General features: G+C 49.5%; 1 protein-coding gene across 4 annotated transcripts in view; it reads right to left on the bottom strand.

The window, feature by feature from the left end:
• Positions 1-16,274, bottom strand: part of ILF3 (interleukin enhancer binding factor 3) — a 261,636-nt gene that overhangs the window by 50,951 nt on the left and 194,411 nt on the right. For 2 of the 4 annotated variants that reach the window (XM_044084763.1, XM_044084765.1), the window contains exon 18: positions 1,253-1,348. The exons of 1 other annotated variant lie outside the window; for it this stretch is intronic. In XM_044084763.1, coding sequence (XP_043940698.1) covers positions 1,253-1,348 — 96 coding nt within the window. The remainder of the gene's footprint in view (positions 1-1,252; positions 1,349-16,274) is intronic. One more of the 4 variants, XM_044084764.1, reaches the window with a different exon arrangement.

Raw genomic sequence — 16,274 nt, 5'->3', positions numbered from 1 at the left:
ACGGGGTACTTAGCTTTAGAAGACTTCAGGATAATTCAATTCGGAAACGAAAACTTAGGTAGCAGCCGACCAGCACTCGTACGAACAGCTTCTGTTTCGGATTCCTCGGCAAGAAAAACTAATTTAATGGCATCGACTGCCTGTTTTTATACCCCTGACGTCAGACATGGAGCAACAGCAACCGATGCAGAAATACCAAGTCTGGTATTCGGGCCGACTGAGGGCTACCTGCAGGCAGATAACCTGAGTAATGACTGCAACAGTGAAACACGAACATCATACAACTACCAACACTGCAAAACAAGAAAAACTGTTCTCCAAACTGCCCTTTGTAGCATGATGTATGCCTTGATAGGAGAGCATGAACTAAAGCTTTGAGGGGTAACTACAAAGCACAACAGTTTTAGACTCAAGTTTCATCATCTGCAGCCAATGTTCTCTTTAGTCAAGAATTCTTAAGTGGAAAGCCCTAGCTTCAGAAGGGGTAACAAATATTTTTTTTTTGCTTGTTTTTAGTGTGAAGGGCTTAAAGGCCAAGCAACTGCTGCAGTTTTCCACAGGGGACTCTTCTAGACAAGACGCATTCTGAATACTTACATTGCTTACGTAAAGGATCAGGAGCCCTTTTTGCACCATGGCTACAGAAAAGCACAGGGAAGCAACACCACACTAAACAGAAAGGGAGATGTTCCCAACTTAAAAAAGTAACAAAATGACCTGGAAACTGAGAAGCCACAATTAGCAACAACTCTCAAACTGCAGCCTGGGGCTTTGTATAGCTAACAACTGTGTGTTACGTAGTGCAGGTTATGGACAGTGGATAATGTAGCCTGGGAAAGTTTCACAGGCTGGAATAAGTCATGCTTGGTCTTAGCCAGGTGATGCAGGCAAACTTAGTCATATCTGTACTGTACTAATCTGTGTTTACAAGTCCATTACAACCTCCCCCCCCCTTTTTGCACTATGGCATTACAACCAAATATGAACAAATGCCTGTAATACAGAACAAGCTTAGCTGACAGAACACAACTCTACTATACTCCCATTCAAGTGCCCACTTCTTATTCTCTTGTTAGACATTAAATCCTGCATGATCAATCAAATGGAACGAACGTTTGTAATGCACAAAGTGCATAAGAGTTGGAAAACAAATGGAGTCTGGAGAAAGCCTTTGTCACTACCTGTACCTAACTAGCACACAAAAGGATATTAGTGTTAATGACTTTCAAAAAAACAAAAGGAGGGAAAGTACCTTGAAATGATCCAGATCCTGAACCAGCACCACTATCCCTCAGAGTACTCGATGAGGAGGGTCCACCAGAACCAAACAAACTTCTTCCACGTTCTACTGAAAGGAAGAAATACTTCAGCCTACTGTCTTGTATAAGCTTATCTTTATTACTACCATCATTAAAAGCCCCAAAACAAACACTATGTATACTCTGATGGTAACTACGTACTTACCATCGCACTAGATTTCTAAGAATGTGTCCATTCTTAGTAACTTTCAGATCTGCTACACAAAAGCACCATGTAGAGCTTTCCAACAGACTGGTTTCGAAACTTTTCCACTTATGCTGTGCTGATGAAGCCCTAAGGCGGTTGAAACATGTCCACAGCTAGTGGGATTTGGTTTTACTGGCCTGAATTTGTCCAATACAAAGTCATGGACATTCAGAACTGCCATACAGCTGAAACATTTGATGTCTTTAAGGGGTCATTTGCCTACATCCCATGTGCCCCTAACACAAGAGGTTTAAGGAATCACACAGTGGAAACTAGCTTTGCTACACTTCAGTTTTTTTTACCGATTGGTTTGTCTGTGTGACCCAAGTACCTTCCTCATCCTAAAATGTATTCCACTGTTCTCCAGAACGAAAATCAGCCATAGTATTAAAAAAAGTCAAAACACCCAAGATCTTGCATATAAAGCTACTAAAAATGGACCTATTTCTGCTGTCTTAACATTACAATTAAGTATTACGAGTTGGTCCATCTTCAGTAACTCATAACAGAGTCTTAAGCACTTCTTACTGGATCAAATCCTTTACTAAAAAGCAGACCTGGGAATTAGACCCAGCTTAAAATGCTTTACAAAGGTACACAGGGGTAGCCACAGGGCTGCATTTCTAAAAAAGGCTACCAAGTTTGCAAACCCCAGCAAAATAAGCCTTGCTAAAAGTAGTAATGGCCTGTTATGCTTAATACAGCAACAAACAGGACAGACTAAGTGCAGTTGTGTACACTTACCATAAATGTAGATGTTAAGAGTATATTCACTGTTGCAGTCATTACATTTGGGTAATCTGCTGGCAGTTTGCCCTCAGTCGGCCTGAACACCAAAGTCTTGGGTCCTGTGTAGGTTGCCGTCTCCTCTTCCATGATTTCAGGGGTATAAAACATGCAGCCGCCATTTTATTCAGTTTTTCTTGCCCCAGATGTCAGGTGTCCCCCAAATGGGGAGCAAAAAAAATTATATATATAAAAATAAAATATACATGTAAATGCACTTTTAGCAACATAAACTTTACCTTCATCTAAAAGCAAATACACCACAAAGGCTTTAGAAAATAGTGAAGGAAAGAAGTTCTAGAAAGAAGGGGGATGGCGGGTGAGTAACACTTGACTGCAACAGTGAATACACTCGAACATCTACATTTATGTTAAGTGTACACAACTGTACTATGTTCTTGTGTTTCACTGTTGCAGTCATTACATTTGGGTAGAATCCCAAAGCTATTGATGGGAGGATGGAACTAAACAGCATTAGGAGCGGCTATAAAGCCCTGCAGAACTGCAGTGGCAAAGCCTGCCCTGGACTTAGAGAGGCAAATGATAATGCTTTGTAAAGGTATGAAAAGAACTCCAAGTAGCAGCTTCTAGAATGTCTGGTTGGAACTCCTCTGAGAAAGGCTGCTGAGGTAGAGGCAGCCCTGACGGAAGGTGACCCGATTCCCTTGGGCGCTGGTTTACCATGATGCAAGTAGCAGAAACAAATTTAGTGGCTTATCCACTTAGAAACAGTCTGCTTTGATATAGCCTTCCCCTCTGATCCCGAAGCAAATGCTACCAGTATTTGCTTAGACTTTGAGGTTTGGTCCTGTTTAAGTAGAATCTTAATTGTCTGTGTACGTCCAATGAAAGCAGAATCCGCTCCCCCTTGTTCTCCAGATTTGGGTAATATGTTGGCAGGTGAATAGTTTTGGTTAACAGCCACACTGGATACCACCTTAGGCATAAAGGAAGGATTGGTCCTGAGGGACACCCTGTCCGGGTAAAATGTAATACAAGGCTCCACAGCCATGAGGGCCTGTAGTTCTGAAACCCTTTTTGCTGAAGTGATTGCCAAAAGGAAAGCAGTTTTCCAAGATAAAAACTTTACATCCACAGTAGCAGCTGGTTCAAAAGGAGGCAGGGTGAGTTTTGCACAAAATTGAGGCCCTATGCAGGAGTTGGTGATCCTCTGGGAGGCCTTAATTTTTTGGCCCCTGTAAGATACTGTTTTAGCAGAAGATGAAAAAAATGGGAGGCTCCGTATTGTAATGAGCAGAGATGGCAGAGGCATGGATTTTTATTAAAGAAAAAGATAGGCCCTTGTCAAGCATCTCAGTCAAGTATTGTAAAATCTGAGGAATATTTGGTTTTGCTGTGTCCGCTCTTGGTTCCAAGCACAATCTCTTCCATTTATCAGCAAAAGATTTTCTAGTACTAGGCCTTCTGGCTTCCAAAATGACATCCAGACTTGCTGAGAAGTGGTGTTTGAATAATTACATGATCAGCCATGCTGCCAGGTTCAGAGTTAGGAGCTGAGTGTGCAGAATTTGATTGCTCTGCTGAGACAGTAGATAAGGTATCTGAGGCAAGTACCAAGGAGGGAGTTGAGACATATTCCTTAGAATTGGGTACCAGTGCTGGCGAGGCCAGTCCGGGCCAATTAGGATCATTTTTGTTTTTTCCTGTCTGACCTTTAGTAAGACCTTGGGGAGAATTGGGAGAGGAGGAAAGGCATTGACCGATAGGTTTTTCCAACTGAAGGATAGGGTATCCAGGTTTTTCCAACTTGCTTGTCTGTGATAAGCCCTTGTGCAGAATTTGTCCAGTTGATAATTTTGGGGAGAGGCAAATAGATCTAGGTCTAGACTCCCCCATTTCTGTTACCATACTTGTGGATCCAGTTTCCACTCGTGAGTGTCCATAAGATTTCTGCTTAGGTCATATGCCACAGTATTTTGTTTTCCTGGCAGGAACTGTGCTTGAAGATATACTTGGTAAGTCAAGGTTGTATCCCACAATGCCATGGCTAGTCTGCAAAGGGGGTAGGAATTTGTACCCCCCCTGCTTATGTACCACATAACCGTGGTGTTGTCCGTCTATCATTAGCTGTCCTGGATGAAGTTCTTGAAGGCTGTCAGGGCATTCTGAACAGCTAGCATCTCTTTCTGGTTGATATGCAGATGCATGTGTTTTGGGTTCTATATGCCCTAAATGAAGCTCCCCGCCAGGTGGGCCCCCCCCCCCCAAGTATAGTCTGATGCATCTGTAGTTAGGGTTTGGGTGGCAGGGGGTAGTGAAAGACCGTTCCTTGTTTTGGTGACATGTCTCTGCCCACCAAAGAAACTCCTGTTGTAGGTAGGGAATGAGAGGAATTAGAAGTTATGTACTTACCATAACGTTCCCTGAGTAGGTGGATTCATTTGTCTGCAACCTGTGGGTTATGGATCCAATATTGGATCCGAACCAGCATGGTTTATCCAGCTATGGATCCGAGCTCTTAGCTCCTCCCCTCACCCACAATGCCCTGCTCTCCCTACATGACCTCAGATTGAGTTTGCCCTGAATCAAAATACCCTCGAAAGGGGTAACACATAATATGCAGGAAACTGAAAGGCCAGGGGGACAGGAGGGCGGGATGGTTGCAGACAAATGAATCCACCTACTCAGATGGAACGTTAAGTACATAACTTCTGAAGTAGGAGATTCATTTGTCTGCAACCTGTGGGACAGTCCCCAGCTACCTGAATCTTGGGCGGCCATCCTGGAAGGATATTCCGGAGCACCGCGGAGCCAAAGGATGCTCTACCCCTAGATGTGATATCCAGCTTGTAATGAGAAATAAAGGTACGAGATGAAGCCCAAGTGGCTGCTGAACTTTTAGTTATGTACTCACCATAACTTCAGATGTTTGGGATCCATCTCGCCTACATTCTGACTGATGGGTTCGGAGCCGATCCTCGGCTCAGACTCGGCACGCTTATGCCAAAGAACGAAGTCTCTTATTGGCTGAGCTTACTATATCCCAGGATGCACCACTACCAGTCCCCCAGATCTAGTTTGTCCGCATACATGCACACACGCATGCACTGCTTATATAACATTGACAGATGATACAAGATAAAACAGTAGAACTCAAACCGTTCAATCTCTTCTGATCTCCAAGGCAGGGGGAAGGAGGGTGGGTATTAGGAATGTAGGGGGGATGGATCCCAAACATCTGAAGTTATGGTGAGTACATAACTAAAAGATGTTATGTGATCCTATCTCGCCTAAAACCTGGGTGGCTCACTGGAAACCACTCCTGAGTACCGTGGAACCAAATGATGCTCGCCTTTAGATGCCACATCCAATTTATAGTGGGAAATGAAAGTGTGCGGGTTGGACCAAGTAGCCGCAGCACAAATCTCAGAAATAGCGAGCTTGGAATGGAATGCAATAGAGGTAGCCATAGCTCTAGTAGAGTGAGCTTTGACAGAAGTTGTAAGTTGTTTATTTGAAGAGGAATAAGCCTGAGTTATGCAATCTCTGATCCATTTGGCAATAGTAGCTTTAGTGATGGTTTTACCCAGTCTATTATCTGAAAAGGACACAAACAATTGATCTGTTTTTCTAATTTGTTGAGTCCTATCTAGATAGAAGCGCAATTGCCTGTGAACATCCAATGTATGGAAGGTGTATTCCGCTTTGTTTGAAAATTTTGGAAAGAAAACTGGTAGCTCTAAAGACTGTTGGAGACAGAGATTGGAACAAACTTTTGGGACAAAAGATGGATTAGGCCTAAGTGATACTCTATCCTTGTGAAAAATCAAGTACGGTGGTTTGATAGATAGGGCTTGAAGTTCTGAAACTCTTCTTGCAGAGGTAATTGCAATTAAGAAGGCAGTTTTCCAAGACAGATATTTCAAATCACATGTAGCAGCCGGTTCAAAGGGGAAGATGTTAAGGCACAGTACCAAATCAAGATCCCACGGAGGCAGGATGGAAAACTGGGGTCTTAAAAGCACAGCACCTTTCATGAAAGTTTTACATAATCTGCTGCTCATCAACGGTGGGTCTATGGAATCGTGAAATTTGGAGATAGCTGCTAGTTGGACTTTAATAGTAGAGACTGAAGATCCTTGATTAAACAAGGATGTTAAAAATTTCAAGACCTCTGGTATCGGGGCAGTAATAGGGTCCAAGCCTCTGAGTTGAGCCCAGATAGCAAACCTCTTCCACTTACTGTGATACAATTTCTTAGTGGTGGGTTTGTGGGCTGAAGATAAAATGTGAATAACTTCCGGGTCCAAGGTGTGATTTCTGACTAAAGTCGGAAGAGGAGGAGCCAAGCTGTTAATTTCAAAGTGTGAAGGGACTGGTGCTGTTGTCCCGACTGATGAACCAGAAGGTCCGGAATTAGATCCAAGAACCAAGGACCGTCCAGGGTATATTTCTGTAGGTAGGGGAACCATACCTGACGAGGCCAGTACGGGGCAATTAGAATCATTGTGGACCCCAATTGGGAAGCTTTCTGGATGACTTTGGGGAGGAGTGGAATCGGAGGGAAAGCATAAAGCAGTCCTGTTGGCCAAGGTTGGACTAGAGCATCCGTAGCCATCTCCCCTTGACGCGGGGTCAAGGAAAAGAACCTTTTGCACTTCGTGTTTCGTGGTGTTGCAAACAGGTCGCAGCACGGAGTCCCCCACCTTTTGAAAATCTGAGCTGCTACTGTTTCGTTCAGAGACCACTCGTGAGGAGAGAGAATAGTCCTGCTCAGTCTGTCTGCTAATACATTGGATTTTCCTGGAATGTGGGTCGCTACCAGGAAGCGCTTGGTAGCCACTGCCCATTCCCACACCCTCATGGCCTCTCTGCAAAGGGGATAAGATTTGGTCCCTCCCTGTTTGTTTAGATACCAGACCACCGACATGTTGTCTGTGTGGATGGCGATAATGCCTTGAGGGAGAAACTTGTGGAGGGCTTGTAGGGACAGAAGTACAGCCCTCATTGATAATGCCTTGAGGGAGAAACTTGTGGAGGGCTTGTAGGGACAGAAGTACAGCCCTCATTTCCAACACATTGATATGGAGAAATGTTTCGTTTGGAAGCCAAGAACCTTGAACTGACCTGCCCAGACAATGCCCCCCCCACCCCGTCTGGGAGGCATCCGTTGTCAAGGTGGCCACCGGAGGGGGTATAACAAAGGGTCTTCCCTGATTCAGACTGGATGGCAGAAGCCACCAGCGGAGGTCCCGTTTGCACGTTTCTGTAATCAGTATGTGATGATTGAGGGGAAGATCCTGAAAAGACCATTGTGTTGATAATAGCCACTGGAGAATCCTCATGTGCAACCTTGCCAGAAGAACTAGGAGAACCGTGGCAGACATTGAACCTAAAAGTTGCAGGACCATCCTGGCTGGGGCTTTGGATCTTAGAAGCAGGGCTCGGACTTGATCTTGTAATGTTTGTAGCCTTTCGGTAGGAAGGAAGATTCGCATTAATTTTGAGTCTATCTCTGCTCCTATGAATCTTATGCGCTGAGAAGGCAGCAAGACAGACTTTGACCAGTTGAATGTAATTCCCAGGGAAGCACCCAGGGAGATGGTGGCTTGTAGGTTCTCTAGTAGTAGATGCCTGGTGGTGGCAGTCAGGAGCCAGTCGTCCAGATAGGGAAACACTTGGAATCCGAGACTCCTCAGGTGAGCAGTCACTACTGCCAAACACTTGGTGAACACCCTGGGGGCTGTGGTGAGACCAAAGGGCAGTGCACAAAATTGGAAATTACTGTCTCCCAGGCTGAAGTGCAGATACCTCCTGGACGCCTGATGTATCGGTATGTGATAATAGGCGTCCTTGAGATCTATGGAGCACATCCAAACATCTTTCTCCAACAATGGGAGAATGGATTGTGACCATTCGGAATTTGGACTTCATGACGGACTGGTTTAGTTTGCTGAGATCCAAAATGGGTCTCAGGTCCCCTGTCTTTTTTGGCACTAAAAAAGAACCTTGAGTAATTTCCGGATCCGATCTGGTCTGTGGGGACCGGTTGGATGACTCCTTTTTCTAGCAGCTTTGAAGCTTCTACGGCTGCAATTTCCCTTTGACTAGGTGGTGGGTCCGGGATTTTTTTGGACGGTGGAGGTGGGCGTGTGAAGGGAATGGTGTAACCTCCGGCAATAATCCGAAGCACCCAGCTGTCCTGAGTAATAGACTCCCAGGCTTTTAGGTGCTTGGAAAAACGGCACCCGACTGGCTCCGGAGCAGCACAGCCGGGCAATCCCTCATGGAGTGTGGGAGGCTGAAGAGCCACGAAAGGACTCGCGGTCTCCAGTGTTGCGGGGGCCTCTGCCACCTCTGGGACGGCGTCTCCCAGAAAAATTTCCCCCTCCTCTGCCTCTGGAAGGGGAATCTTCCTGCTGTTGAGGAAAGAATTTCTGTGATTTGCGGAACCACATCTTCCCTCCTCTTTTAGCCTTGGGATTAGGCCGAAAGGGAGTGGAAAATCGTGCTCCTACGGCAGATAAAGTCTTTTCCTCCTGCTCACAGCGGGTAAGAGTGTCTTTTTACCTTGGGTCCAAACAAAGAGGACCCATCAAAGGGAGCGTCGGCAAAGGAAGACTTGAAGGCCTCCGCAAAATGACACAAACGGAGCCAGGCTTGTCTTCGTAGAGCCACGCCTGTGCCTGCCGCTCTGCCCGCCCCTTCGGCCGCATATGAAATGAGCCTCATGGACGAGTTAGAAATCGAGGTAAGGGTAGCCAACTGAGAGCTAACCGACTGGGCTAGCTGCTCAGGTAGGTTACCTGAGAGGGAGTCAGAGCTCCTTGACCAGATCCCTCTGTAGTCTGGTGAAATGTGCCAAATAATTCAGGGACCTCAGAGTAAAGGCCGCTGAACTCAGGGTGCGCTTCCCGTACCGGTCCATCCTCCTAGACTCCTTATTAGGAGGATGGACTGACGTTGAAGCCTCTGCCACGTCCTGCTGGGTAGCAGATGCCACCACCATGGCATCTACAGCCACGCCTTTCGTTAAGAACTCCTTCTCGGGTGGGGCAGACAAAAATTTGTTAGGGCGAGAAGGCACTGGTTCCACAGTATCTGGATGTTCCCACGCCCTCCGACAAACCAAATCCAGGAGCTCGAAGGGCAGACACACCCAGGAGGCGGAGGGCTGAGCCCCGAAGGCCTTGAGGAACACCCGACTCATCAGCGGAGGGGGGTTTGGAATTCCAGCCGCCTCGTTGCTTGAGGATCTCTAGAATGTCTGCAAATGAGACATCATCCGAGGACGACTTTGGGGACCCCTCCGCATCATCAAGATCAGTGTCCGATGTAAGAGACTCATCGGGGGAGTCTACGTGCTTCCTCTTGCACGATCTCTTCCTTGGGGGCTCCTCCGAAGACAACTCCGAAAGACCCTCAGGAGGAGGGGAACCCCCAGTGGGGGTAACCTCAGGCCCCGGGGCTCCGCTGCCTAGAGACAGGGGAACTGCCAAAGACCCAGTCTCCATGCCCAGGGAAGGTGCCGGTAAAGCCGTAGAGATGGCCAAAGAAGATTTGGCCAAGGCACTCCTCATAGCTCTGAAGGCCGGACCCCCAGAATCCTGGGAGGGTCCAGTCTCCGGAGCCATGATAGCAGACGGAAGTCCCGCGGCCGAAGCACCGAGAGGGAGGCTTGGAACCGACTGCATTGGTCCCGAAACGTCACCCCCAGGCCCGGCCGAAGAAGTCAGTGTGCTAAACTCCGACCCGAAGGCCGGGGTTGGAGTAAGGGTCGGAGCCGACCCTAGGATCTCCACTGGCTCCACCAGCACCTGCTCCGACGGAGCCGAAGCGGTCGGGAGGAGAAATGGCAATGGAATGGGCTATCGGCTCCGAAGCCAATTGGGTCGGAGCCGAAACAAATTTCTGAGACTGGGGACTGGAAAAGTCTTTGGAGTACCCTGTCTATGTCCGAATCTGACATCCTTGATGACCTGGAAGAGACCGAACAGGTCCGAGTAGGCCTCTCCAACGGCTCCAAGGGACTAGGGGACCGGCTCCGAATCGACTTGATAATTATCGGCGCCGAAGGAGTGTCCAAACCAATTTCCATCGGTGCCGAAGAGGGCTTCGGCGCCGAGGAGGAAGTGTCTGTGCGGACAACCTTCATCGGCTCCAAGATCAGTGGAGCCGATGAAGGTGACCCGCCTCTCGAGGCCCCAGCCGTCGGCTCCGAGGCAGACCGTTCCGCCCTCGGCTCCGAAGTCCGTGGAGCCGAAGGAGAAGCCTGCCTATGTCTTTTGGCGGTCGGTTCCGACGGGCTGGTCGGAGCCGACGCCCTTTTCTTCTTTGCAGGAGAAGGAGAGGAAGCTAATGCCTCTTCAAATGAGGGTTTAATAAGGCCTTTTAAAATAAGTTTATTTTTCCTCTCTTGGAGGACCCTCGAGGAAAACGCGTGGCACACGCTACAGGACTCCTGCAAATGTTTGGCGCCCAAACAGTACACACAGAGAGAATGGTCATCTGTTATTGACATTTTGAAACTGCACTTAGTGCACTTCTTAAAACCTGAAGGCCTAGGAGCCTGTGACATTATGGCAACCAATCTAGTGAACAGCAAAAACAAAACACACTATCACAGAAAAAATTCTTTTTTTTTTTTTTTAAACCAAAGACTGTCACAATAGAAAAATAACTAAAAGGATCCAAGAACCCTAAAATAAAATGGGACTTGAATGACAACTGACTGACAGGGGAAGGCCCTTCAGCTCAAAGGGGACCTCTAGTCAGAAAATACGCAATCACCACACAACTTTTACAAAAAATATCCACTCATACACAAAAACACAAGATAGCTGTTAAAACAGCTTTTTGTTGAAATTTTAGGAAATCCCTGACAGGAAAGTGAAAAAAACACTACTTAGCTCAGCCAAGCTCGAGACCACGTCTTTGCTTGTTAGCGGCAAACGAGATCTGGGGGACTGGTAGTGGTGCATCCTGGGATATAGTAAGCTCAGCCAATAAGAGACTTCGTTCTTTGGCATAAGCGTGCCGAGTCGGAGCCGAGGATCGGCTCCGAACCCATCAGTCAGAATGTAGGCGAGATAGGATCACATAACATCAAATGCCATCCAGAGGAATCTGGCCTTAAAGGTCGCTGAGGTAGAAACTGACTGGGTCGAATGGGCGTGGACTCCCTCCGGTGCGGGCCTCCCAGGGGCTTGATAAGCTAGAAGAATACACTGCGAAATCCAGCGTGACAAGGAGACTTTGGAAATTGGCTTACCCAGATTGAATTTGGCAAAGGAAATGAACTGGTCGGATTGCCTATGACCAGCTGTCCTGTTAAGACAGAAGCGAAGCTGCCTGTGAACATCCAAGGAATGCAGCTTGTATTCACCGTTGTTCTGATATTTAGGAAAGAAAACAGGGAGGTTAATGGACTGATTAATGTTTGCTTCTGAAGCTACCTTAGGAAGAAAGGAGGGATTGGTCCTGAGGTATACACGGTCTGGATGTAAGTAAGACCAAGTAAGGAGGTGTTATGGATAAGGCTTGAAGCTCCGAAACTCTTTTGGCCGAAGTAATGGCTACTAAAAAAGCAGTCTTGAGGGATAAAAATTCAAGATCTACTGAGGCCGCAGGCTTGAAGGGGGGAGCGGTCAAGGCCTGAAGAACCAAAGAAAGATCCCATGGAGGAACCGCTTGCTTGACATGGGGTCTAAGGAGAAAGGTGCTTTTCAGGAAGATTTTACACAATTTGGCAGACATAAGTGGTCCAGAGTCATGACCAACATGATAGTGAGAAATGGCTGCAAGCTGCACTTTGACCGTGGAACTACTGGCACCATCATTAAAAAGAGTGGTTAGGAAGTCTAGCACCAGGGGGAAGGGGAACGGTGAAGGGATCTAGACCTTGCCGCTCCGCCCAAATGGAGAAAAGCTTCCATTTACTGCGGTAAACTTTCCTGGTAGATTGTTTGAGCCGCTACCAGGATGGCCTTAACGGGGGACGAGATACCGGGAGTCCTAATTAGGAGAGGAACTGGAGCAGCCAAGCAGTTAGCTTCAGGTTGTCCAGATTCGGAGTTGGTAGGTTCAATGGGTGCGATATCAGATCCGGAAAGGGATCTAGAATCCAAGGTGGATTCACCGAGTGAGACCGTAGGTAAGGGAACCAGATCTGTAGAGGCCAGAATGGGGCAATGAGGATCATTTTGCACCCCAACAGAGAGGCTTTCTGAAGAACTTGGAGCATCAGAGGCAACGGGGGGTAAGCATAAAGACGACCGGGAGGCCAAGCATGCACCAGAGAGTCTCTCGGGAATCCCCTGGAGGAGGGATTAGAGCGAAAAAAAAACTGTCGCACTTGGTCTTTAAGGGAGACGCAAAGAGATTGCAACAAGGAGTTCCCCACCGTGCGAAGATACGTTTCGCTACTTGAACATTGAGAGACCACTCGTACGGGGAGAGAATGGTGCGACTGAGCTTGTCCGCAAGGATGTTGGACCGACCCAGAATGTGCATTGCAATGAGAAAGCGGTTGGTGGAGATCGCCCATACCCACACTCTCATGGCTTCTCGACAAAGGATAAGACCTGGTTCCCCCCCCGTTTGTTGATGTACCAGACAACAGACATGTTGTCTGATTGAATCGCAATTGTTCCCAGGGGAAGAAAGGCCTGAAGTGCTCGCAACGCCAAGCACTGCTCTCATCTCTAGAACATATGCAGGGAGGTCTGAGTCGTTCCACGTGCCTTGGACCGTCCGGCCTGCAAAATGCCCCCCCCCCCACCAGAGGCGGGAGGCGTCCGTGGTCACCGTGGCAAGAGGGGGAGAAGCACAAAAGGGGCGGCCTCCGTGGAGATCCTGTGAGTGGAGCCACCACAAGAGGGACAGCTTGCAAGCCTTGCTGATCGCAATGGGATGATGCAGAGGTAGAGCAAGATAAGACCACTGAACCTGAAGTGTCTACTGAAGGACCCGCATGTTGAACCTGGCGAATGGAAGAAGAGTTATAGCTGCCGCCATGAACCCTAGAGCCCTCAGGACCAATTCCGCCGGAACGGAGCTGGAGTGGAGGATGGCCCGCACCTGGAGTCGCAGATTCTGAACTCAGTCGGCTGAGGAAGGCTCTTAACTCCTATAAAATCTATCAACTGAGTAGGGGCCAGGTTGGATTTTGCTACGTTTATCGTGATGCCCAGGCGGGGAGGTAGATGAAGAAAGGAGTCTCGCGCCAATGATAGTAGATGCCTTGTTGGGGTGGTAAGAAGCCAGTCATCCAGGTACAGGAAGACCTGCACCCCCTGAAGCCTCAGGTGGGCCGCAACCACCGCTAATACTTTGGTGAACACCCTGGGGGCTGTGGTGAGACCAAAGGGAAAGACCCTGAATTGGTAGTGACTGGCTCCCAGCCGGAAGCAAAGAAACCTCCTGGAACATCTGTCATGAGTATGTGGTAGTACGCATCCTTGAGGTCTATAGAGCACATCCAGTGATTCTCTCCCTGAAGGGGGAGGATGGATTGCAAGGTGACCATCTGGAACTTCTCCTTGGGAACTGCCAGGTTTAACAGGGACAGGTCTAAAATTGGTCTAAGGTCCCCCGTCTTTTCTGGCACTAAAAAACCTGGAGTAGAACTCTGATCCGATCTGGGGGGACGGGCTGGATGGCTCTTTTCCCCAGCAGATGGCCAATTTCTGCCGAAGCGGCCTCCCACTGACCGGGTGGGACGTCTGGGAGGGATTTTAATTTTGGAATGTGATGAAAGGGGATCTTGCATCCTCTGGATATAATGCGGAGGACCCAGCAGTCTGATGTTATGGACTCCCATGCCGCTAGGTGCTCCGAAAAACGTCCCCCGACTGCCTCCAGAGTGTAGCAGTCGGGCAACCCTTCAGGGCTGCTGCGCAGGCCATTCAGAGAAAGGTTCTCTGGACCCGAAGTTCCTGGGAGCCCCTATGCCCCTGGGGCGGCGTCCTCCCTGTCCTCCTCTGCCACGGAAGGACTGGTTGTCCTGAGCAGGTTGGGATTGCTGCAACTTCTGGAACCACATCTTCTGGCCCTTTTGGTTCCTGGAGTAGGACCTCTGGGGCACAGAGAAGCGGATTCCGACGGCAGACAGCGTCTTCCCGTCCTTTTCACTCTGGGTCAAGGTATCGCGAACCGTCTTGCCAAAAAGGGCAGAACCAAAGGGGGCGTTCGCGAAGGACGCCTTGAAGGGCTCCGTGAAATCGCAATGGAAGAGCCAGGCCTGGCGTCTCGTGACTAGGCCTACTCCTGCAGCTCTAGCGGCTCCCTCAGTAGCATGGGACAGCAACCGCATAGAGGTATTCGTCACGGACCGAAGAGTGGCCATACGGGTGGAGTGCAAAAGTTTGTCCTCTGACATGGACTCGGGGGGGGATGCAGCGTATTCTTTAATAAGATCGCGCTGCATCCTGATAACGTGCCAGGTAGTTGAGCGCCCTCACTGAGAAGGTCGCTGAACTAAACATTCACTTCCCCAAGCGGTCCATCATCCGAGACTCCTTGCTCGGAGGATGGACTGAGGGACTCTCCTGGGAGAGTTCCCTCTTGGTGGCTGCTGCCGTCAACATGGCATCTACCGGAGGCCCCTTACTCCAGTGGGCACGGTCTGCAGGGGGGCTAAGGATACGGTCTGGCCTTTTGTGGATTGGCTCCATGGTGTCCGGTTCCTTCCACGCCTTGGTGGTAATAAGGTCCACCATGGGGTCGGCAGGAGGGGGCACCCAAGAGATAGACGGGCCCGCTTCGAATGCCTCCAAGAACACAGACTCGTCCGAGGAAGACTTGGGAGTAGACCACCTTCCCCTTATGCGAAGCATTTCCATGATGTCTCCAAAGGAGACATCCTCGGGGGGTGATCTTGGGGAGCCTTCCCCTTCCTCCAAATCCGTGTCTTCTGTTAAAGAACTCGGGGGAGTCTATGTGCCTCCTTTTACACGTATGTCTGCGAGGTGCTTCCTCGAGGGGGTGTCCGAGGAGCCCTCGCAAGCAGTGTCTTGTTCCAATGGAACAGCTTGGGGCATTGGAGCGGGCTGTCCCAGTGGCCGGATGGTGGAAGCCTGACCCAGTGCAGATGGAGCGCGGGAAGGAGCCGAAGTGCCGGAGGTCCGGAAGCCCTCAACAGGGCCCTCTCCACTACATCAAAAGCAGAGCGGGAGCCAGCCTCGACCAAAGGATCCAAAAGTCGGCTCCCCCTCGGATCCGAAGAGTGGATCGGAGCCGGCCCCGAGACACTCTGATCCGAGGGGCCAGTGCGCTCCGACAGACTGCGCCGAAGGCACACTGTGTCCCCCGGATCCGAAGCTCGGAGCCAGGCTCCGAGAGGTCGGATCCGAAGTACCTAGTACTATCGGAGCCGGCCCACCCCCGGCTCCGAACCCGGGTAGCAGGTCGGAGAAGGAGCTATAGGCTTGAAAAATGGGGTCGAGCCCCCCCCCCTAGAAGGAGGGGGGGCAGGAGCACTCCCATCTGCATCTGGGCCTGGATGAACCTTCTCATCATCCGGTCCAGATCTGCGTCGGAAAGGCTATACGTAGATCTCGAAGAGGCTACCGAGGTAAGGCCTAGAGTGCCTCCTCGATAGCCTCGACGGAGATCGGGCCTCCTCCTCCTCAGGCCCTGGTGAAAAGGAGACCGGAGCCAAGGAGGGGGAGAACCAGCAGCCAAGGAGGCCGGAGAAGCCAGCTTAACTGGCGGGGCCGAAACGGTGGTCTCGGCCCGCTGCTTGTGGTGCTTCTCCCTCCGGTCCTTTTTTCTTGCCCCCCTCTCCTCCAACCCAGCAGCGGGAGGTTGAGTCCCAGGTGGAGAAGGTGGAGCAGGCGAGGAGGGGACCGTGGAAACAGTACCCACCGCAGGAGCCGAAGCAGAGTCCGGGGGCAGAAGTCCCGCCAGGACCAGCTTCGACCTCCGCTCCTTCAATGCCCTGGGGTTGAACCCTGCACAAATGGAATATCCAGAAGTGAGGTGTTCAACCCCAAGCCATAAACGCACCTGGCCATCAGCAG

Source organism: Protopterus annectens, chromosome 9.part0 (genome assembly GCF_019279795.1).
Source record: "Protopterus annectens isolate FY-2018-M chromosome 9.part0, PAN1.0, whole genome shotgun sequence".
In the NCBI taxonomy this organism is placed as follows: domain Eukaryota; kingdom Metazoa; phylum Chordata; order Ceratodontiformes; family Protopteridae; genus Protopterus; species Protopterus annectens.
The sequence above is the reverse complement of the archived record's forward strand: the minus strand, read 5'-3'. Positions and strand labels throughout refer to the sequence as shown.